Genomic DNA, 22339 nt, shown 5'->3' with positions numbered 1-22339 from the left:
AAGGCGTTTTTGGATGCTTTTATTTCCACTCAAACACTAAACCAGACCAAATCACTAGCTCCTAAACTGAACACCCATTTCTTCCAAAACCCATAACTGAACACTGGGTTGTCCTTAAAGAGGTTAAAACCATCTGCAGCAAAAACCAAAAAGAAGTGACTAGTAAAACAAAATCCTTGTGGTAAATTATGATGAGCTTGCATTGCAAATGTTCCTTCCACATGAGAAGAAATCCCTAAAATATTTTCACACTTCTACTCCTACTAGAGGACTGGATACATAATCCTGAAAAAAGATGTCTGTCTACCTATAACTTTTCAAGGAAAATAGTTTTCCATCCATTCTCCAGTCACAATTATATTCTGAATGTTTAGGTAAGATATATGGAAACAATGCCTTCTGTGAAGAATGACCCTATGTTCAAAGGCCCCCTTTGCTTTCTTGTCTGTTTAAGGTAATTAAGAACACACTATACATGAGATTTTAATCTGAGCACCTTCTGCTGACCATGCACAGATGCGACTATGTAGATTTTAATTCTTTACTGACACACAGTAAATAGACCATTAGATCAGCCAGCTAGAGAAAAAGATGAGAATAGTGTGAGGAAACTCAAAGCAAAATATAATATATCCCATCATTCAAGACCAGAAATTGCCAAACTGCAATGCACAGAGAGCTGGCTGGGAACACGGTGCTTTCCCAAAATAGTTTTAGCATGAAAATAATTGTTGTAGTTTTCATATGGATATTATGCTATTGTAGTTAAATGAGGCCCATAGTACAAAAAGAAGTTTGAGAACTTCTCTTATGGATGGTCACCACGCTGTTCCTTCTAACCCAAGAACAGAAAGCAACAGAGGTCAGTGTTCTGAGTCATGAGACTGTTATAAATATCTACTTCAAAAGCCAGGAAATACTCTGAACCCACCAACATTTTGAAGCACATCGGTCTTATTAGGAGTGTCTGGCAACGCCCAGGTCACCTGAGTTTCTGTGCTTTAAAATTAGGGAAAAATTATTTTCCTTATGACAGTACTACCACTTCTCAAACAGTGAATTTAATTTATATGCCTCTCTGTCCCCACCCACAAAATCCCAAACCAACTATTACACCAGTTCTGCAAATACACTGATTTACTGTCAATAATTTCATTTAACAGAATTAGAGTGTCATCTTGTTTGAGTGACCTTGACTGTACATGTTAAATACGTAGTACACTTGTAGTATACCTTGCAACGTTAGCACCTCTTAACGTGAGGTTTAATGTTCAAGCAACTAGTGAAAAACCAACAGCTGTATGAAAAGCACTTAAAATTCAATGTTTTACTATAAAAAGGTCCAGCAGACAAGACCAGAACACACCTCCTGTTTGGTTTTTGTGGTGTAACCCTGGACAGACTCTCTTGCCACCAAGCTTTCCAATGCATCCTGGACTGTCCGTATCTTGTCAGACTGGATATCCAGTTGTAGAGTGAAAAATGGCTGCAGAGTGGCAGACTCCTTAGAACTCTGCTGGTAAACCACAGATCTACAGAAATAGGAGACAAAGTTGAATATTAGATTTACAGTAGAACCTCAGAGATACGAACACCAGAGTTATGTACTGACTGGTCAACCGGACACCATGTGAAACCGGAAGTAACCAATCAGGTAGCAGCAGAGACCAAAGGAAAAAAAAAAAAGGCAAATATTGTAGGGTACCTACATTGCATCTTAAAGGTAGGCACATCTGGGCTGCCTGTCCCCACCCCCACCTGACACTTACAGCAAAATGCTGGGGCTGCCAGCCCAAGACAGCCAGAGCCAGCAGAGCAGAAGCAGTGCTGGGGTCTGCGCCACTTTCACCCCCACCCTCCACCAGGAGGGGGACATGCTGTTTACACACACACACACACACACACACCCCCCCCGCAGGGAGGGGAATAAGCTTGCAAACTCATGCCAGCACTGAGTAGGGCATTCAGCTGCTGCTGAAGCCTGGCCTGGAGTGTCCGGTGCTAGGTCTGTAGCCCAAACTGTGCTTTACTCAGAGTTACGGACAACCTCCATTCCCAAGATGTCCATAACTCTGAGATTCTACTGTATTGTCATCCTTCAAAATTTAACAGTGGAAAAGCTACTAGTCAGGGTGTCTAAAAATTGATTTTTGGGAAAAAATAAAAAAGATTTTTCAAATTTAAATTTTTTTAAATTGTTACTTAAATCATATTAAGTTTTTATTTTTAAAATCAATCCACCTGCTACTAGAAAGAGGACACTGAAATGCACCTATGAATCCACTCACATGTTCTTTACCTTAGACCTTAGTCCATCCCTTGCTTTGCTGCACATTGGGCTACCAATATCAATACGAATACCAAGGTTAAGCATCAATTTCAGTAACCTGATTTCACTTTAATGCAATTTCAAGTTCAATTATTTTGTTTACTATTTGTTAACATGTATAATTGGTTAGTATATTTAAATGAGTGTATTTATGCATGGCTTATTTGGCAAGACATCATACACTTGGAGGAGCATATGATCACTCTGTTTTCATTTTTTTTTTTTTTAAAGAACTTCAGTTGGGGTTACTGTGATGCCAACAAAAGCCAGGGGTACTGTGGAATCATAGAATATCAGAGTTGGAAGGAACCTCAGGAGGTCATCTAGTCCAACCCCCTGCTCTAAGCAGGACCAATCCCCAATTTTTGCCCCAGATCTCTAAATGGCCCCCTCAAAGATTGAGCTCACAACCCTGGGTTTAGCAGGCCAATGCTCAAACCACTGAGCTATCCCTCCCCCCTAAATCATCCAATGTGATGGGGGGGGGGGGGGGAATCTTTGACAACTAAGCAAAAAAGGAACTGATTTTGAAATATTGTGTTTTACAATTAATTATGTTTAAATCTACTAATCTTCTGTTAGTTTGGGGTCTTCAAAATAATTAGTCATTTTTCTTTACAAATTTTGTAGTATATTCACCTACTTCTATCCACAGTGTAAGAGAGTAACAGCTTGATTTATCAAAAACCTCACACACTGGGGAACAGTTACGCAGAAAGTGAAATTTACATTGAAGATATAAGTACCTACAATACAAAATCAAGTCTGTCATATAGGTTCTTCCAACACTGTTTCCCAAGCTGTCTAATAGAAGCTTGAAAATAAAATTACATTATCTTCTCCACTTGGCAAATGTCATATCTTCGCTATGATGACAACTACAAAAGAGCCACAATAGCTCAGTTTTGTTTGCTTCTGTGGAACATGGACAGTTCTGGGAAAGGTGTTTGGAAATTAATTGTTGCTGCAGAGAAGCATATGGTGCTCATGCAGAAACTCAAAATGGTGACATTAACATTTTAATTTCTCAATCATGATACTGGATTTTCGAAACATTACATGTTTTAGAACAGGTATTTAGAACTGACAAGTACTAACGGTTATCTAGTCATTTTGTAATGTTGCTGTGAAAATTAACTGAGTTCAGGTTCTCTAATCATAATATTTTAAAATTTAAAATCTCTACATGGTTTCTAACAATATATTCCAGAATTGCTTTACGGTTTGTTTTTTCCCCCAGTCAGATTTTGCAGCCAGGCTTTGTTCACTTATTGGTTTGTCTTGAATAAAAACTGGAGTCTTTTAGTCTTTATGTGTTAAAGTAACAGAACTAGCTTCCTATTTATATTTGGAAATTTAAATCCATTTCAGCCTTCATATGAAAACTGGAATATATGGTTTGATAGTAGTTTAATTGTTTGCCAAAGACACTGTAACAAAAGGAGATTTTTTAATTGATTTTCAGCTGTCTTGAATCTTGGTTGAAAATATATCTAATCACCCTTTGTTTTGAAGATGGTACCTAAAAGCACAATCAATGATGTCTTTACAGCTAAATAAGTTATTGTTTGGCATGTTACAGTCCTTCAGAAAACTTTGATATAGCAAGTCTTAAAATAAACTACAATTCAACTCACACTGTTGAACTCTCAGAATTATCTGTTAAATATTAGCATAGAAGTTTAATGCTTGCACTGCAAGCTTGTATTAAAAACAGCTCCACTGATTCAGGCACAGGCCCGAAGCACCACAGAAGGTCAATCCATCTTTATATTGGCTACGTATAGTCCTCACAGTGAAAGGACTCTACCAAAGACAGTGGCATCTTTATTTCAGGTGACCATTGCCTTTGTGGCTTTTATTTAAGGACAAAACCTTCAACACATGTGAAGGTTGATGTTTTCAAAAAACAGATTCTCCACTGTTGAGAGTTGTGCTGTTTTGAGACACCTTCCTATTCCCCCGCTAACCTGATTATTTAATGTAATAATTTACTGCAAAATATTGCAAACAAAGTACAGTACACAAACGCCAACCAGTTAAAACCAACAAACAGAAGATGAGATTAATCTAAAAATAAAGCTAATATTCCAAAATTTAATTTCCAGTGATAAATGTTTTTTTAAAAAACAGAATTAGAAATACAAGTATAGCATTTTTGCAAAAGTACATAAAAGTACTGCATTTGATAGCAACAATATTGCTGGACTTTAGGTTTGCATAACATTTAATATACAGAGCATTTTCTTTTGTAGAAACTACAGCAAAAGTTAGTCACAAGGGAAAAATGCAGCATTTTAAACAAAATACAGGATTTTTCAACCATAAGTTATTGGAAGGAGTTGAACAATAGTATGATATAGACATTTTTCATAAAATTTCTTTTGAAAATGTGTGTTGTTCATAATTTCCTTGCTACTGTAGTAGCATTAACAGCGTTTACTGACACTAAGTGGGTGCAGCTAGTGTATAAAAAACAGCTTTTAAATTTCTTCAAAGCAAAGCTCTTCCCATGCATAAGCACACACCTGATTTCTTCATCACAAAGTATCATAGAGAAACGTCAGTGCATCTTGTGAGCAACATTTTTGCCAGGCCTCTGACTTACATGTACGCCAAATTTGCATGAAAAATATTTGAAATTTGAACAAGTTATAAATGTAAAAGCACTCTGTCAATGCACAAAATCAGAAGCCTGATGAAAATGTGGACCTGCAGATTTATGTTTAAGTGTTTAAAGCCATCTACTTTTTTCTTCACAAAAAAATTATTTATAGAAATGATGCCTAAGTAGGAATGCAACAAATCAATTAAACAAATGTAGACGGCAGGCTAAAATCTATCTAAGCAGAATGGTGTCAATTCAACCATGTTTTCTTAGTGGTCTTTTCCATTTGATTTTTCTATTTCTGATGCTTTTATTTGGTGGACTACTACCGGCAATTTTGCCTTTAAATCCTCCCTATTTCCACCCTCAGCCTTAGCAGAGGAAGCTTTCCAACATCTCAAGATCGGATACTGTTTCTGCGGTCTACTGTGTGACCTAGTTTGTAGGCTGAATGAGATGGGTGGGGTGAAAGTAGACAACAGATGTGGAAATGGACGTTGTGGTTCTGCTGCTCAGTGCAAATTTATTCTCTTTTTAAGTAATCCCTCAAATTTCGTATTTTCCATGGATTTCAACAGGGGACATAGTGTTCCCCCCAATATCCTTAATTTCATTTTAACTAATTTATGAAACAATCATAGCGAGGTCTAAACTGCCCTGGCCATGACAAATACACACTTCCTATATATATAGGGTATTTGACAAAGGATATGTGCACATGCCATCAACAGGGAAATTTTCCAGTAAGTACAGACATCTGTCTGCCAATTCTATGGAAAACGTCTTTTTATTTGCCAGCTGTCTGACTCAAATCTCTGAAGAATAATTTCAGTGTTTTGCATATGGAAGGAACCAACCAGCATTATTCATATTTCTAGACTGCATACCTGGCAACACAAGGAGTGCAAAACTAGCAATTAAATGTCTGCCCTCCATTTTAAAAATAATTCTTCATACTCTAACATTAGTTGTTATGGAATATGTTTCCTTTAAGCATTTACTTTGCCTTTATATTCTAAACCATTTATTTTTAAATAATGCTTTTAAACGATTTTTTTCACATCCCCTTTTTGTCTTCCTGTACTCATATCTGGGCCTTTGCCCCACATCACTGCAAGCTGTTGCAGGAATTAATAATTGAATTCAAAAAAGATTTCTTTGGGTGTGACTTTTTTTTTTTTTTTTTTTTAATAAAAACACAGCATAAGGCTAGGGCTACATTAGAGAGCTTACAGCTGCGCCGCTGTAGCACTGCTAGTGCAGAGACTAAGCCGACGGGAGAAAGCTCTCCTATTGGCTTCGTTACTCAGCCCCCATGAGCAGCCGTAGCTATGTCAGCAGGAGAAGCTCTCCCACAGACAAGCTCTATCCACACCGGCGCTTACGTTGGTGTAATTTACGTCACTCTGGAGGGTAGTTTATTCACACCCCTGAGTGACATAAGTTATGCTGACATAAACCGTAGCGCAGAAATAACCTTAGTCTTTCTTGCTTCTGGGAAGCAGTGTTGTCTAAAGAACTGACAGTCAGTGTTCCCTCTAATTTTTCCCAAGCATGTGTGTGGAATGAATTTTGTTATGTGCACCAATATGGAGGTGATGTGACACACATCACCTCCATATTGGTGCACATAACAAAATTCATGTGGTGGGGGTGGGGCTCAGAGTGTGGGAGGGGGCTCAGGGCTGGGGCAGGGGGGTGTGAGGACTCCAGCTGGGGATGTGGGCTCTGGAGCAGGGCTGAGGGTTTCGGGTGCAGGCTGCCCCAGGCTACGGCAGGGAAAGAGGACTCCCACAGCTCTCTCTCTCTCCCCCCATGGCAGCACCTGGGCTAGGAGGGAGAGGCGCTTCTCCCTGCTGCGGCAGGGCTGGGGCCGCGGGATAGGTGTCTCTCCCCTGGCCACAGCAAGACCAGACCAGGGCTGAGTTGGGGCCACGGCAAAGGCACCTCTCCCCCCAGCCGTGGAAGGTCTGGGGTTGGGCTGGGGCACCTCTCCTCTGGCTGTGGCAGGTCCGGGACTGGGCTGGGGGAGGAGCACCTCTCCCCCCGGCCACGGCAGGTCCAGAGCTGGGAGAGAGGCATCTCCCCTGCCACCCTGGAGCGCCTGCGCGGCACTGAATAAGCTGCTGCACACCTTAGACAGAATTTAGCTGACAGTCACGTCTTTTGAGTTCTATTCCCATTTTTCTCCACTCACTGGCTTTGTGAATTACACAAAACAATCACTATGTCTCAGTTAATCCACATATAAAAAGGGCTAGCACGTCACAAGACATCTCTAAACCTGAACTATTTAATTACTGAAAAGTCCTTCAGATCCTTGCATGAAAGCAACTATATATATGCAAAGTATATGTATTTTTTCAACTTCTTCTTCATAAACAATTGTTGTAGGTATCTGTTCTTCAAGCCAACCTTTGGTCTGTAAATCATGTCACAAGATGCACCGATTATGTGACACGGATCACGAACTGATTTTTGGGAACTAACCTACACAACGTGAAATCTTTTGAACCCTCTCTTCTGGAAGACTGTTTCATGATTAGGATGTTACGCTCCCCTAGCCTTTGTGGACTAGACACATTTCCTTTTTTAACCACAGAAAACTGGTCATGGAATAATTGTGCAGTCTCTGGTGGCTGTGTATCTTCTCAGTTGCAAAGCAATGGAAAAATTTATGGGGGAAGGCAATGCAGACCATGCCTCCACACAGCTGCAAAACAAGTATAATTTACTGTATTAAAAATAGACTAATAAAAGGTACCATACCTTATGTGACCACCAAAAATATCGGTAATAGGAGTCTGAACAAAGTCAGCCTGTCGAGTAACTGATGATTTGTTGCGGGGCCCTACTTGTTCCCATTCATCCTCACTACCTTCTCCTTGTTCATCCTGATCCTCCTCTTCATTTATAGATTGCATCTCAGGACCATTGGAAACAAAGATTTCTTAAGGAGAAGAAGAAAAGTGTGTAGATATTGATTTATACAAATAAAATAATCCCCAACTTTTCCTTAAAAGGGGGAGAGAGCTGGTAAACAACAGAATTATCTTTACTGATTAGTAATAGGTCCCTATAGGACATGTCTGGAGTTGCAATGAGAGGTATAGCTTTAAAAACACACTATCAAAAGTTTTGATTCAGAATTTATATGATGTGGTTTCAAGTTTCTTATCCTCTTTATAGGAATAATAATCAGAAGATTAGGCGGCTTTCATATTTTACTTAAAAAAAACTTGTGAAAAGTCAACTTTCAGACAATATTCTGCACCATTCCTTGAGCATTTTGCAACTGGGAATACTTAAGTGTTTAACAGAATGTAGTTTATCTACATAACTGCATACAAACCACACATGAAAAAACACGTAAGTTCAATGTAGCTTTAGATAATTAACCTTTGGGGCTGTACTTTAGAAAGTTAAGGGATGTTCTGGAAAATTAAAACCTTGGCTTATCCAAGACACCGTTGTTGCCTGGGTATTTTACAGTGCACACAAAGTCTAGCAAATATTTGTATGGGTGCCAAACAAAGAAAGTTATGTACTTAATGTAGCTAGAGAATATGAAATGATAGTGCTACATCACAGATAATTTACCCAGTTAAATAGATTGGATACCAAACCTTAAAAAAAAAAAATTCATAATGACAAGACTGAACTACTGTAGTAGTAATGTTTTATTTTTAAATTGGGAAACCATCAAACATAAAAATAAAACAGTTGCCATAAGATAAAGCTCCATTTTTAAGTTCACTGTAAATCCTGTCAGTTCTTTCAGGCTAAGATGGGAAGTTTTCAGTTTGTATTTTTTGCACTTCAGCAACAAAGCATTAGTAAAACCAGTTAATGTGTTCTCTTATAAATGGATACAAAATTATTAAAAATTCTTTGTCTAGGAAGCTTGCAGTGCAGAAAACAACAAGAGCTTAACCAACGGTTGATCAGAGGTCACTGACATAAACTACACAGGTGGTGGTGAACCTGCGGGCCGCATGCAGCCCATCAGGGTAATCTGCTGGTGGGCCGCCAGACCGTTTGTTTACATTTATACGGCTGCCCGCAGCTCCCAGTGGCAGTGGTTCGCCGTTCTCGGCCAATAGGAGTTGCGGGAAGCGGTGGGCCCTTGGGCCGCAGGTTGTCCACCGCTGCGCTACACTATACCTCAATCAGGTAGAAAAAGCAATTTTAAAACCATAATTTAGATACTGTGAATAGTTGGAAACCACAGCTATAACTAGTAGACAAAATCTGTTTTAAAGTAAATCATCCTGAGTTTTGATCATTCTCTCACTTGAGTTAGGTACACTTACAATACAGAAGCCAGCAGCTAAGGAAGGGAGCTCATACCTTCAACAAGAAGCTACTTTATTATCAGATCAAGTCCAATATGCCTATATGACCAACCTAACTGGGGAACACCTCATTTGTTCAGTAGCTTTCATTATAACACCTCGTATCTTTGCCAAAAAAAAAAAAAAAAAAAATGCTCTCCACAATTAAATTTGGCATGTATGGTCCCATTCTATCTATTTACTGATTTTCACAATGAAAACCTGCTAAAAAAAAAAAGGCTATAGATTTCTGTCTTTTGTGTAAGCTCCCTCTGGAGCTATGTCATAACTGGCATCTTCCCCACACGTTCAAACCACTCTCCTAGAGTTAATTCATCCTCCCTCCTTTCACCCTTACAAAAAAGAAAACCATTTTTACAATAAGTATTTGAAAATGAATTCAGCTTGGTACAAAAGAGCTTACTTTCATTGTGTGGGGAAAGAAGTTTCTTTAGGGTCAGCATTTCCTCATGTAGCCCATTTAGGATAAATCCCAGATATTCTTCAGCATCTTCTTGTCTGCCCTGAATACAAGATTAATTTTTAAAATTATTATATCGCTGTATAGTGTCTACAATTTTAAGTAGATTCAGGACATTGTCTCCTTAATTTTCAGATACTTTAGTGAAACTGCAAGGTATTTTGTATCGGACAGCACGATCAGTTATGACAGAACTCAGAGCCTAGGAGGGTAAAACTAACTTTAACTGTGAAATATAGTTTTTGTGTGAAACACACAGGACTGATTTTATGGCTTTTATTTTGTTAAGAAAAATAATATTAAGAATACTGGCTGCTTTGAAATGCAATTTACTTTATGTACACCGTTAGAGACACGCACTTTAAAGATTTTTAAACAGCACCTTTTCTGACAGGCTTGACTTGATAACCGTCAGGAGCCTATAGATGTATGTTGGTTCAAAGGCAGCTCCAGGCCGGATGTCTCTCGCAATTTTATCACCTAAAGCTGCAAGGCAAACGGAAGTGACATAATATCAAAATAATCAATATTGAGAAAGCATGAAGTGGAAAGATTAAGAGGAAAGCTTGAATCACTGCTTCAACAAATAGTTATATGACCAAGCAGCTGAAATAAACCATACTCAAATGACATGTTATGAACTGTTTGACCAAAGGAAGACTGACTGTATTAAGATTTAATTTTTTATGTTTTCCAGAGAAATTATTAAAGTGTATTAATGACTAACAAGTTCAATGTCAAAAAATGTTTCAAGAACTTATATTTTCCCCCTTTATAAGAACATTCACCGCTCTAGCATAAATGCATTAATTTTACTCCATAAAACCTGCCCAAACAAAAAGAACATCTTCATCCTCTAACTTAACAAATGGTGTGTGGTGTTTATTTTTTTTAAACAGACATATTTTAGTATAGCATTGTATTAGCTACTATCAGCATTCACATAAAGTGTCAACTGCAACTCTCACTATTTCATCCAGTTAGGGCATTTTATCTAACAGTGTTAAGAACTGTACCCCACACACACCCTTTTTTCTGTTTTACGCCTGTTACACAGGCTTCACAGATCTTAAGTGGTTTTGGAATCCAGAACTGATTTTAAAATAGTATTTTACCAACTAAGATTCTCTTAAGAATCTCTACAATATGGCCTTTTCTTCTGCAACTTTCCTTAAGCATCATTTGTCTACTTGAATCAGTAGATGGTCCAGAAAAAGCTAACACCAAGTCAGTATTTTAAAAGATGTTAGTCTCTTACACTTTACCAAATGGAGCTGACCAGAACATATGAGAAAATGAATGAATTTACAATTCTGGAATTTGGGTTTTTTCCGTGTGTCTACGTTGTACTCATAGAAAAACCTATTCTTAAGTTTATGTTCCTATTACTAATGGGTCTCTTGTTACATTATATATCAACTAAGGAAAAACCCATTTATTTATCTAGCATGTGCATAGTTGTGTAGCCAAGCGATGGCATCTTCACTGGCATGATGCAGTTCTTCTAGGCCACCGCTGAATCTAGTCAGCAGGCATTCATCGACAATGTGCGTCATCGTCTGCGTTGCACCGCAGCTGCACAAAAGGCTGTCACGAAGGCCCCAGTGATACTGGTTGGCTGCACAGAGACCTTACCCGGTCCGGAACCTGTTCAACAGGGACCACTGGCAACGAGGCAGGTCAAAATCAGGTGGGCAAATTGTGGGGTTGGGAAAAACCCATAAAAATTATTGACACTGAATGTTCAAACTAATGAAGACATCTGGCCTCAGAAACTATGCTAACAAATTACCATGTGCAGTTAAAATGACCCCAAAAATTAATCACATAAGATTGATTTGTTTCACAGAGGCAAAAACTAAAAGACAAACCAAAGAAATGTCTCACCTGTTTGGAAACCATTGGAACTGATGACTCATTTCCATAGTGTCTTTTTGTAGTAAGAAACACTACCATTAATTATCTAACCCAGAATAGTATAACAAATGCACATAAATTCCTCAAGTAAAACTAGTTTTTTTGTAAATGCATAATACAATGGATTAGTCTGAGATAAAATGAAACCCATGGAGATAGCTTAATTACATAGAAAAATGCTCTTTCTTTCCTTATGTATGTGATGGATCCTTTTCAGGTACAGCACAAGTCATATTTGGAAAATTATGTATATTGCAGTAGTGCTTATGAACTCCAAACCCATTATATCAGGCACTACCCAAAACACACAATAAGGAGAGGATCCTGCCCTCAAAGAGCTTATACCATTTGATGTTTAGCAATCTATTTTGAAGACTCTTTCCCCACTCACCTTGTTTTGCTTTAGGAGGTACTGGCATATTAGTGAACTCGTTCATGAGACGAACACTGAAATAGAAAGGAAACAACAACTGGGCATCACCAGCATGTTAACTAAATATTATTTATTTATACAGGATCAATTTCCATGTAAATCTGTTAAAATATTAGATCAAAGTGGGCCCTGGCAGGCCAAAATCAAGCTAAGAACATACTATAATAAAGTGAGTAATATTAGGTTCAAATATGTGAAAATTAACATGATCACTGCTAAGGTAAAAATGGATAATTTAGGTCTTGGAGCTTTATTACAATCTACTGTTGCAGATTCACTGCACTTTGATATATCTAAAGTGATGTTCCTGAACTGTTCCTGAGCAAAGATTAAATAAATACTCTCCTCCCTTCACTGTCTACCAGAAGCTGACTACAAAAGCCAAGTGTCATTAAACAAACCAAAACCCATAGCCTACTGAATGTAATTATATATCAAGTTTCGTCAACTGCAATACTACAATGGTTTGTTAGACCTCTGTGTTCAACTATTTAAAACTATGAAACTAAATATTAAGATTTTCCAACAAATTACTTACAAACTGTCTATCATTGGTGTTGAGGTGCATGGCCGCTGTGATTTTGAATACACTGGAATTGACTTCATTAGATGATACATCGGAGGGCAAGCAACCAAAGCCTGCAGTGTCTGTCCATTGTATTAAGGAGCTATTCAGAAAATATAGTATATACATTAAATATCCAAAGACAAACTTTGTGCAGTGCAGGAAGTAAAATCCTTTATGTTCATACAAAGGACCAATGCAATAATCACAATTAAATTAATGAAAGGATTTTCCCCATCCTGTTAAAAGATAATGCTCCTGCTTTCAATTCACAAGAGTCACTTGAAAATAAACCTACAATATCGCATGATATAATTTTATTCTAGTCACATATTTTAACTAGGGCTGTCAAGTGATTAAAAAAATTAACTGCAATTAATCACGCTGTTAAACAATAATAGAATACTATTTGTATAAATTTATATAAATATTTTTGGATGTTTTCCACATTTTCAAATATATTGATTTCAATTACAACACAGAATAGAAAGTATACAGTGCTCACATTATATTTTTTTATTATAAATATTCTCACTCTATTTTACAATTCACTCAATACAAGTACTGTAGTGCAATCTATCATGAAAGTTGAACTTACAAATGTTGAATTATGTACAAAAAATAATGGCATTCAAAAATAAAACAATGTAAAACTTTAGACCCTACAAGTCCACTTAGTTCTACTTCTTGTTCATCCAATCACTCAGACAAACAAGTTTGTTTATATTTACGGGAGATAATGCTGCCCGCTTCTCATTTACAATGTCACCTGAAAGTGAGAACAGGCTTTCGCATGGCACTGTTGTAGCTGGCGTTGCAAGATATTTACGTGCCTGATGCACTAAAGATTCATTATGTCCCTCACGCTTCAACCAGCATTCCAAAGGACATGCATCCATGCTGATGGTGGGTTCTGCACGATAACGATCCAAAGCAGTGCAGACCCACGCATGTTCATTTTCATCATCTGATTCAGATGCCACCAGCAGAAGGTTGATTTTCTTTTTTGGCGGTTTGGGTTCTGTAGTTTCCGCACTAGAGCCTTGCTCCACACCCTATTCCAATCAGATTTTGGAAGGCACTTCAGATTCTTAAATCTTTGGTCGAGTGCCATAGCTATCTTCAGAAATCTCACATTGGTACCTTCTTTGCGTTTTGTCAAATCTGCAGTGAAAGTGTTCTTAAAACGAACAACATGCTGGTGATGGGTCATCATCCGAGACCGTTATAACATGAAATATATGGCAGAATGCGGGTAAAACACAGAGCAGCAGGTATACAATTCTCCCTCAAGAAGTTCAGTCACAAATTTAATTAACACATTTTTTTAACACACATCAGCAGCATGGAAGCATGTCCTCTGGAATGGTGGCCAAAGCACGAAGAGGCATATGAATGTTTAGCAGAGCTGGCATATAAATATCTTGCAATGCCAGTTACAGAAGTCCCATGCGAACATCTGTTCTCACTTTCAGGTGACATGGTAAATAAGAAGTAGGCAGCAATATCTCCCGTAAATATAAACAAATTTGTTTCTCTTAGCAATTGGCTGAACAAGCAGCAGGACTGAGTGGACTTGTAGACTCTAAAGTTTTATATTGTTTTGTTTTTGAGTGCAATTACGTAAAATAAAATCTACATTTGTAAGTTGTGCTTTCACGGTAAAGAGATTGCACTATGGTACTCGTATGCGGTGAATTGAAAAATACTATTTCGTTTATCATTTTTACAGTGCAAATATTTGTAATAAAAATAATATAAAGTGAGTACTGTACACGTTGTATTGTGTTGTAATTGAAATCAATATATCTGAAAATGTAGAAAAACATCCAAAATATTTAATACATTTCAATTGGTATTCTATTGTTTAACAGTACAATTAAAACTGTGATTAATCACAATTAATTTTTTAAATTGCAATTAATTTTTTTGAGTTAATCGCGTGAGTTAACCGTGATTGACAGCCCTGATTTTTAATTTTAACATTTCAAATAAAGGTAAGTGTGCTATATAGTTTAGGAAAAGGAGAGAACTTCTGTAAAACTTCCCTCTGACTGTTCCCAACAATATAAAAACTACATGTGATAGTCTGAAAGATCCTATCTGAAAAGCTATTGCAGAGAGAAGCCACCAGACAAAGCAAGATGGCATTTGTCTCTTGTTTGTCAGGCCTCACACAGTATGAAAAAATCCCAAATAAATGAACAAAAAATCCCATGTCAACAATAAAACCAAATACTCAAATCTGAATATGCCTATTTAATCATGTCTTAGGACAGATAGCTTCTCATGAATGAATGAATGGAATGAAGCAGACATATTTTTGAGGGTATGATATAGAAGACTAGTAAGTCTTGTATTTCTCTCTCTTTTTTTTAGTTCACCTGAAAAGAGAAGGTTACTCACCCTGTGCAGTAAATGAGGTTCTTCGAGATGGTGTCCTTGTGGGTGCTCAATTTCAGGTGTTGGTGCATCCCTGAGCCTTTGATTGGACAATGTTAGCAGCAGTACTTGTCTGGGTTGCGCATGCACTCTCCCCGTCTCACACCATTGTTGGAGCCTATCAAGAACCATGCAACCAGACCACCCTCAGTTCCTCCTTCACCCTGAGTCCACAGATTGAACTCTGAAGTAGAGGGGAGAAGGGTGGGTAGTGGAGCACTCACAGGGACACCATCTCAAAAGAACTTTTTATTTCAAATTTCAGAACTATCTGAAGGTTCTGCCATTTCCAAGCAGAAGCTGTCCAAATGGATTTCTGGATACATTCACCTGTGCTACCAACAGCATGACATACAACCCCCACTGAAGACCTGAACCCACTCTGCCAGGCCATTATCAATCTTAGTAGCTTTTCTCAATAGCATGCCAATCATGAACATACATAAAGCTGGGCGTCCGTGCACACCTTTACAAAACACTATGCGATAGATCAGAGCTCAAGATTGGATGCATTGGTAGGACTTAAGAGTATTATCAATTACTCATACAACTCCAAAGCCCTTTCCATCCACCATGGGGCACTGTTTGACAGTCACCTGAAGTGGAGCACTCACAGGGACACTCCTCGAAGAAAAGAAGGTTACTCATCTTGTGCAGTAACTGAGGTTTTAGTGACTTTCTGAATGTCTTGTTTCTCTCAAGGTGGAACATTAAGGCGTGTGTGACATCCAGGGTGTGTAATATTGAGTCCCGTTTGCTCCCATGAGGTTTGGGGAAGAATGAGGGAAGATGGATTGGTTGGCTCAGGTGGAAAGAGAATGGCACTTTATGTAAAAATTTAGGGTGAGGTCTTAGGGTGACCTTATCTTTGAAGAAGATAGTATAAGATGGGTGTGCCATGAGGGCTCCTAACTCTCCCACTCATTGGCAGATGTAATAGTGACTAAGAATGCAGGCAACATTGTCTATCATTACCCATATAGTCTCATTCCTCATCAATGGTAGAAAATGCAAGCACAAACTGTGAAGTGAGATTTATGTGTAACAGTGTTTACACAGGAAACCACCTGCCCTGAATTGTGTGATGTTGTAGGCGGGCCACCCAACCTATCAAGGAGGCATTCGTTGTGAGAATCAATGAAGGCGCAGTCTGTGTGAAAGGAACTCCCACGCACATATTGTTGGGTTATGTCCACCAGTGTAGCGAGTCTGACATTGAATGGCATTATGAGTCATCCATTTAGGCTGTGTCTGTGTGATATGCAGACGGTTCTATCGCAGTACTATGGTCCAGTTAGGGAAAAACTGTCACTCCGTCTGTGGAGTTTGTGGAGGTGTGCCACCACTACCACGAGCACTTTGGTAAAAACCCAAGGTATTGCTGACAGGCCAAATGGCAGAACTTTGTATTGATAACATTCTGTGTCCAGAGTAAACTTGAGGAACCTCCTGTGCGTGAGACATATGGTTACATGAAAATAGGCATCTTGGAAGTCGAGGGCTGAAAACCAGTCCCCCCCCATTCCAGTGCTGGTATTATTGTTGCTAATGTGACCATCCTGAACCACTGGACCCTTACTAATTTGCTGAGTTTTCTGAAGTCTAAGCTAGGCCTCCATCTTCCGTTCTCTTGCTGGGTTAAGTAGTAGTGGGACTAAAAGCCCTTCCCCTTCTGTGTTGTGATGGTATGTGTTCCAAAGTACCCAGATGTAGGAAGTGGTTTACTTCTTACTGTAGAAAGTGTTCATGAGAGAGGTCCCTGAAGAGGGATTGGGAGGGAGGATGGGTGGAGGAGATGGAGATGAATGGTATTGTATAGCCTGAATGGATTATCTCCAGAACCCATTTGTCCGCAGTGATGGATTGCCACGCTGGATAGAAAGGGATCAACCGGTATCCGAAATGGGGGATGGTTAATGATGGCATCAGCACAGAAGAATGGGGGAGATCTTTTAGGCCCTCAACCAAACCCTCAAAATTGTTGTTTTGCAGAGAGCTGGTGGGATGTCGATGATTGAGCTGGAGGTTGGTGACGCTTTGGACGCTTCTGTCTTTGCCTTTGCATGTCATAATGCCTCTGTACTGAGGTGCATGGGACAGACCTTGCGTGCTGTATAGGGTAGTATTTACCCATTTTTCTTTTTGACGTAGGGGGTGTATATACCCAGGGAGTGGAGCGTCACCCTTGAGTCTTTCAGGGTATGAAGTGACTCATCAGTTTTTGCCACCAACGGCTTCTGGCCATCCAATGGGAGGTCCTTGAGAGTGGATTGTACCTCCCTTGGGAAGCCAGTCCGGTGGAGTCGTGAAACTTGACATATAACTATGGCAGTGGCCATGGAACGCACTGCTGTACTGGCTGCATCTAAAGGCGGTTCTGGATAGGCGTTGGCCCGCCGAAATTATGGACTTAAACTGGGTCTCATTCTCCAGTATGACATAAATAAATTCAGCAAGTTTGGAATAATTTGTGTGGTTGTATTTTGCCATCAGGGCAGCATAACTGGCAATCCAGAACTGATGAGTGGCATATGAATACGCCCTGCAACCAAAAAGATCCAAACATTTCCACTCTTTGTTGTATGGAGTGGATCTAGGTTGTTGTCTGTCTCATTGGTTGACAGCATCAACCACTACTGAATTTGGTGTGGGCTGAGAAAATAAGAACCCTAGTCCTGTAGGGGAATGTAGTACTTCTTATCTAGTCACTTGCAGGTGGGCAGTATCATAGCTGGGATTTGCCATATGTTTTTGGCTGGCTCCATGAATGTGTCATTTATGGGAAGTGCAATTTTAGATGAGGAGGATATATGGAGAATGTCCAGTCATTTGTATCAGTGATTCTTTTAAAGAATTCTTGAAAGTGTTTAAGATCATCTGCAAATGTAGGCGGCAGTGGCATTATGGCCTCATCTGGGGACAAGGAAGAAATGTTGGTGATGTATCCTGTTCCCAGACTTTTTCCTGTTCTTCAACACTTTCCTCAGGAGGCTCTGAAGGTGCAGCAACTGAGGGTGGTGGGGGAGATCTAATCCTCTCCTGGTATCGACTTGGGAGTCTGGAGTACTGTCTCCTGTATGTGATCCAGGGTTCCCAGTAGGGCCACTGAGTGGGGAATGGCATAAGCGGTGGCATCCATGGGTGGCCATACCTGAACGTCAGCCCTGTGATGAATTTTAAGATTGCACAGGTGGACCCAGAGCTGCAGTAGATTGAATGGGAGAGGAGCGCTGAGATGAGAAGGCACACTCCTCTTCAGTATCTACTTCCTCACTAGAGGATGGAGGAGCCAGCAGTGAAGTGGATATATAAATGCGGAAAAGAATATAAATGGGGGACAAGAGATAAGTAAACCTAACTAGGGTACTAAAAAGACTACTCTAAACTATTCTAAATTCTAAGTATAGCTATCAGTCTTAACACTGCTGGGAGCTCCGTCTCAGGCCTAGGACGGTTGAGAAAGAACTGAGGAGGGTCAGGTCACGTGGCACTAGATTGGTGCTGACAGCAGCACGAGACAGGGAAAGTGCATGCGCAACCCAGACGAGCACTGCAGCTGAAATTCTCCGATCAAAGGCAGGGGATGCACCAACACCTGCAATGGAGCACCCACAGGGACACTCCTCAAAGAAGAACCCACTATTTCTTTTGGTATACAACTGAAAGGACTTTTGAAACATACAATAATCATAGCTTAAGTGTACAAATATTTTTTTAATTGTATGCAAAACTAGTAATTCAGACAGTTAATGCAGCTAATTAGAACCACTGTCAATCTAATGCTGCAGGTCTATTGTGTATTCTAGATAACACTGACAATTACCATACCATACAAATTAATGCATTTAAATTAGATTTCATTTCCCCAAGGTAAGGATACAGCGTTGATATAGCACCAGTTTCCTTTATTGATCAGCCCTCGTGGTTGCAAAGATACTGGTTTATGTATTAATTTTACATTCTCCAGTAATTCTGTAGAATTAAAAATAGTAAGTTTAGCATCAAAGAAATGTACAAGGCAACTAGCAAACACCAAGTTAATTCAACTATACAATGCAAGTCACTCATCTAAATTCCTAACAACAAATTTTTCTGCCTCAAAGCCTGTTTCTGGCTAAATTTAAAGTACTGTTGCCCCTTTTTGACCCACACAGCCAGTCAAAGTTTAGGACCCTATGGATGTTCCAGTTGGATGTAGAAATTAATGGAGTCTGGTACTTTCTCAGATGCAATCTTGTTTATTTGCAAGTAATGTACATGTCCCGCTTCTCTGAATGCGGAATGAATGAAGAACAAAAGAAGCAGTTTCTTAGCTTACAGCTCCAATCCTCTTTAGCCAACAGACACAAAAGCACTCTCTCAAGGATCACACTGTGCTCACCAGCTACTGCTTGGCTTTCTTGCTTTTTTTGCCTCTGCCTTCCCTCACACACACACACCAATACTCAAAAAAAGCCCTCCATCCACTTAATCCAAATTCCAGAGCAGGTTCACAAACCCCTTATCTCTTAGGTTGGTGGCTTCTGATTAATTCATTCTGAAAGTTATATTAATTAAAGGGTGCGCTCACATCCAGCCTCAAAGATGCAGCCCGCAGTACTCCTCAGCATATCAGATACATCCTTTTCAGTGAAAGATTATCTCCAGTTTGGGTGAGGGTTAATATCAAATCTTTAATAATATTCCTACTCCTGTGATCTTATAAAACCATGACAACACTGCGGTGTGCATAGGTTTTTTTTTTTAAAAAAAAAATATATATAAATCTTCATTAGTTGTAATCCCCTGCAACCAATTTTATTGAAAATTTAGCAAACTTCTCTCTTGGTTTGAATGGAACTGAAACTGACAGCTGTTTCAGTTTAGACGTTTCAGTTTACGCAATTTTGTATCCAAAATATCTTTGTGCACCAGCACGGACTGATGTTAACATAATGTATGTTAGTTACTGGCTGTTTCAGAGCAACAAAGGAAGCATAACACACTGATTTACATAAATACCCATCTGTGTCTCTTGTCCCGTTTTAAAAATGTGGCCAAGATCTTCAAAAGTGCTTACCATCCATCATTAGGGCCACCTTTCCAAAACTGCTCAGCTCCCATTTAGGCTTCAAAATAAGGCGATCAGATTTGCAAAAGTGAGAAAAACAGGGGATGAGCAGTTTTGTAAATATAGCCATTTATTTGAGAACCTACATAGGAACCATTAGATGTGGGGCTCGTTTCAAAATCTGATGAGATGTTTAGAACCTGCACAGTACTCCACAACACATTTACAAGATAGGTGAAATGTGGAGCTTAGGGAAATAGTGTACCTTTATAACAAGAGTGGATTATTATTACTATTTTTATTACAGTAGCATCTGGGCCCTAATGAGACGGGGCCACACTGTGCTAGGTTCTCTATAAACACAACAAGAGACTGACAGTTGTTTACACTTGAAATGCTGCAGCTGCGACACTGTAGAAGTTCAGAGCAGATGCTACCTATGCCAATGGGAGGGGTTCTCCCGTTAGCATAGGTAATCTATCTCCACAAGAGGCAGTAGCTAGGTCAAAATTTTTCCATCAACCGAACGCTGTGTACAACAGGAACAATTATATCGCTGTGGGTTGCGGATTTTTCACATCCCTGAGTGACACAGCTGAGTCGACCTAACTTTTTAATGTAGATCAGACCTAACATGTTCACAGCAAGCATATCTAAATAGACGAGAGAGACAAAGGGTGGGAGGAGAAATGAAAGCACAAAGAGGTGAAGTGACTTGCCCAAAATCACACAACAGGTAAGTGGCAGAACCACAAATAAAATCCAGGTCCTTTTACTCCAAAGCCAGTGCGCCTCCTTGGTAATACTATTCTTTACTATTTTAATTTTGTACTTTCACAACCAAGTAAGTTCATATCCTAATAAAACATACTGGAAACTACCAAACAGTTAAATTTTTCAACCACCCAATTAACAATTATCATAAGAAGCATCAGGAAACAGAAAAGTCCCTAAAAATGTACACAATTGTTTAGAAGGAAAGATTTTAGCTTTTAAAGTTTAGACACTACCATATAAAAAAAATCTTTTATTGGGAATAAAGGGAAGTATAAATATATCACACTTAGATGCTGCATGATTTATAAATGTTTAAACTTTTCAAAACATATACCTAATAGATTAAATATTTAATTTACGTGTATTTGCTAAACACATTATCTTCCCCTTAAAGCTTTTTTAAGTTGTACCAGAAATTTTAAGGTACAAGTCTCTATTAATTTTATCTCTTGCAAAACCACAATTTGCACTTCAAAAAGTACATTTCCATACTTAAAAAAATTACTGTTCTGATAATATATCACCACTCTTCTACATCAGATTAAAACATCAAAAGTTTCAAAGTCGTAAATTAGAAAAAATGCTTCCTGATATTCTTTGAACACTTTCAGCTTTTATAAAAGCTAAACTAAGACTCTGTCCTAGAATGTTCCATTCTAATAAAAATCAATACTGAAGTTTGGAATTTGTGAAGTGTTTAGTTCATTCCTCATGATTATCTTCTTTAAACATAAATTAAACTTAATTTTTGTTTGTTTTTCTTACAGTGAGATGTAAACTGAAGAAACAACCAGTAATGCTAGGATCTTTATCATCCTCTATCCTTTATCATCAGTCCATGGGGCTGGATGCGTTGCATCCGAGAGTGCTAAAGGAGTTGGCGGATGTGATTGCAGAGCCATTGGCCATCATCTTTGAAAACTCATGGTGATCGGGGGAAGTCCCGGACGACTGGAAAAAGGCTAATGTAGTGCCCATCTTTAAAAAAGGGAAGAAGGAGGATCCTGGGAACTACAGGCTAGTCAGCCTCACCTCAGTCCCCGGAAAAATCATGGAGCAGGTCCTCAAGGAATCAATCCTGAAGTACTTACACGAGAGGAAAGTGATCAGGAACAGTCAGCATGGATTCACCAAGGGAAGGTCATGCCTGACTAATCTAATCGCCTTCTATGATGAGATTACTGGTTCTGTGGATGAAGGGAAAAGCAGTGGATGTATTGTTTCTTGACTTTATCAAAGCTTTTGACACGGTCTCCCACAGTATCCTTGTCAGCAAGTTAAAGAAGTATGGGCTGGATGAATGCACTATAAGGTGGGTAGAAAGTTGGCTAGATTGTCGGGCTCAACGGGTAGTGATCAATGGCTCCATGTCTAGATGGCAGACGGTATCAAGTGGAGTGCCC

The 22339-nt window shown here is 39.0% G+C and overlaps 1 protein-coding gene across 4 annotated transcripts in view; it reads right to left on the bottom strand.

Moving 5' to 3' along the window:
* The window catches only part of USP10 (ubiquitin specific peptidase 10), a 74994-nt gene that overhangs the window by 7029 nt on the left and 45626 nt on the right, over positions 1 to 22339 (bottom strand). For all 4 annotated transcript variants that reach the window (XM_074968848.1, XM_074968850.1, XM_074968849.1 and 1 more), the window contains 7 exons: positions 18990 to 19081; positions 12641 to 12750; positions 12061 to 12116; positions 10135 to 10238; positions 9696 to 9795; positions 7707 to 7887; positions 1367 to 1532 (listed from right to left, as the gene is read on the bottom strand). In XM_074968848.1, the coding sequence (XP_074824949.1) occupies positions 1367 to 1532; positions 7707 to 7887; positions 9696 to 9795; positions 10135 to 10238; positions 12061 to 12116; positions 12641 to 12750; positions 18990 to 19081 (809 nt within the window). The remainder of the gene's footprint in view (positions 1 to 1366; positions 1533 to 7706; positions 7888 to 9695; positions 9796 to 10134; positions 10239 to 12060; positions 12117 to 12640; positions 12751 to 18989; positions 19082 to 22339) is intronic.

This window comes from Natator depressus, chromosome 12, assembly GCF_965152275.1.
Source record: "Natator depressus isolate rNatDep1 chromosome 12, rNatDep2.hap1, whole genome shotgun sequence".
Lineage (NCBI taxonomy): Eukaryota > Metazoa > Chordata > Testudines > Cheloniidae > Natator > Natator depressus.
The sequence above is the reverse complement of the archived record's forward strand: the minus strand, read 5'-3'. Positions and strand labels throughout refer to the sequence as shown.